Below are 2519 nucleotides of genomic sequence, written 5' to 3' on the forward strand. Positions count from 1 at the left end.
GGGGTGGCCCTTTTTGGGGAAAAAACCCGCGCCAAAAGGGGTTTTTTTTTTTTTTTTTTTTTTTTTTTTTTTTTCATCCAGACAGCTTCCCGCGCCCCCCCTACAATGGCACAGCGCCCCCCTTAGGGGGCGCGCCCCACAGTTTAGGAACCTCTGACTTAATGTAACTTTAATTAGCTTATGACTAATGATAAAGTTAATCTTGCTGTGCTTCTCAGTCCTGATGCAATCACTGACTGTAACATTGTAGCTGTAGTTTTCAACGAAAGGGTTTCCATTTCACTTCTCTTCTTTATTTCATTTAATTTCACAAAAAATGGTAATTTAGTAACAATCAGTCAGAGCTCAAAGACGATTATTCTTAACAAACAATGTTTAAACATCTGTTTTTATCCTTTTAATTATGAACTGTTGATTGTACAGATGTTTTCTACTTTTATTTGAATAACAAAGATTGACAAACATATTTATGTCTATAAGAGAAAAATGTACATTTAACAGATTTTAAAGTTGGATCTAAAATCCAACAAATTTAAATTATTAATGAAACAATATTTGATTGTTTCATTAATATCAAGAATTAACAGGATTTTTTTTATTAACTGATAAATCTGCTTTAGTACCAAATATTGCTAGAAATAGGATTTGTTTGTAAGTGTGCGAAATTTATTTTGAAAGAGTCCATACCGGAAACGGACAATTGCACTGTTGTACTTTACTCGAAAAGGCAGCTAAGCAACCTCCAGAGAAATAACATCAGGAGCTCCTTTTTCACTGTAGTTCCTTCCTAAAATAATGTCTTGTGTCCCGGGTTTCCATTCTCTGAGGTGACCGGGATCAGCAGCAGCAGCAGGGATGGCGCTGGTCACCGTACAGCGGTCACCGACACCGAGCACCACCTCCAGTCCGTGTGTTTCTGTAAGTACTTGTCATCTGGATTGACATTAGTGTCAGTTAGTCCCAGCAGTTAGCCCCGCTTTTCCCAGTTTGTTGGTCATGTACATGGGAGGCTAACTTTTACAGCTGCCGGTATTTTACTGTAACATTAAAGGAAACTGTTTCAGTCATTCCACAGGACTAGAAGTTTGAACTTTAAGTTGTTTGGCTTTAGCACAAAATGCAGACTTGGGTTTATAGGTATATTAAAAAGTTATTTTTTTAAAACTTAGCTATTCATCGTTAGCATTGTGTGGCTGATTCACTTCCTCCACTAGATGGAGTGTTGTCAGAGAAGTCTGTCTTAATAATAGTGGTTTTAAACTCTTTATTAGCTGCTCAAGTTGCTCTTACGCCGTAATAGTATATATTTTTTGGCCATATTAGCTTTCTTTGTGTTTCATCGTATTGACTTTACTGATAAAAAGCAGCCACTGAAAGGTTGTGGGTCAGTAGAGCAATAGAGAAGAGGGTCGCTGCCCCGGAAAGCGGGTAACTGGTTCAGTCTTGTCAGTCTCTGTTGCAGGCTGTAAGGCCGTCCCGTTATCCGCTCTGACACTCAGCAGGCTCTCCAGCCTCCTGGCAGATCTAGTATAAATGTGCTGGTGTGGCTGCCAGAGATAAAAAGAAAAAAAAAAAACTTATCTCATGATTGTAACAAACTGTAAAATGCTGAAGGGGCAGCGCAAATCTGAAGGGCCTTACTGTAAGTTTAATTTATTTGGTGATGGAGAAAACCATCATTAGATGATTCATGCAGTCGAGCTTATTACAATGGTGGCTATATGGCTATATTTATTTTTTACTTGCAATATGTCAGAACACATATTAAATAAATAAATTAATTTTGTGTTTAGATTTGCATGGATCAAATGTTTTGACCGATAACCATTAACCATTATTACAAACAAAGCTAATGTAATGTTAAAATATGTTAAATTGAACATTTTATTTTTGTTATTTCTATAGCTGATAACAAATGACATATATTGTAACGCTGCAAGCTACACAATAAACTAATTGCATACATTTTCTCAATTATAATGGCTCATACCACGCAGCCATTCCCTCCTTCTTTGCAGAACTAATTGGAATGCCCTATTCCTTAGAAACTTAGGGTTAAAGGTTAAGAGATAAAATGGTATTCGGCTAAAGAGTAGCAAACGCTGACACTAGGGAAAAACAGCACCCTATGACAAACAAATGCGTGTCATGCAGAGTTGATAAGATGCTAGAAATTGTGTTGCTTAAACTAAAACATTAAAAATGAACGAACAAACGAATAAAAACATATTAAAATATGCCGTAGTGCAGTTCTTGAGCTGAAACAGGAGGTTCAATATTTTTGGACAAATTTAGTGTGTTGACAAGGCAATTCCTGTTTCGCAGACTAATGGAGTTGAACCATCAGATGAAGGAAGCATTCTCAGTGAGAGAGTAGAAGAAAGTGGTGTGAAGATTCATGTTTACCCCAAAATGTTCTCAGCTTCCTGTTGTTTATATCTGGAAAATATCAGGCGAAGAACGATAACGCGTTAAGCCAAAGGAACGGGTGCAATATGACTATTTCAGCAAAAGCTGCT

The 2519-nt window shown here is 37.1% G+C and overlaps 1 protein-coding gene across 1 annotated transcript in view; it reads left to right on the forward strand.

Moving 5' to 3' along the window:
* Nucleotides 1-711: 711 nt before the first annotated feature.
* LOC106941721 (protein phosphatase Slingshot homolog 2-like) overlaps nt 712-2519 on the forward strand; it is a 34644-nt gene continuing 32836 nt past the window's right edge. The window contains exon 1 of the mRNA XM_015024822.1: nt 712-918. Coding sequence (XP_014880308.1) covers nt 856-918 — 63 coding nt within the window. The 5' untranslated portion in view covers nt 712-855. The remainder of the gene's footprint in view (nt 919-2519) is intronic.

The sequence above is a fragment of the Poecilia latipinna genome, unplaced genomic scaffold (genome assembly GCF_001443285.1).
Source record: "Poecilia latipinna isolate Pla-1442-1.1 unplaced genomic scaffold, P_latipinna-1.0 Scaffold3824, whole genome shotgun sequence".
Classification (NCBI taxonomy): Eukaryota; Metazoa; Chordata; class Actinopteri; order Cyprinodontiformes; family Poeciliidae; genus Poecilia; species Poecilia latipinna.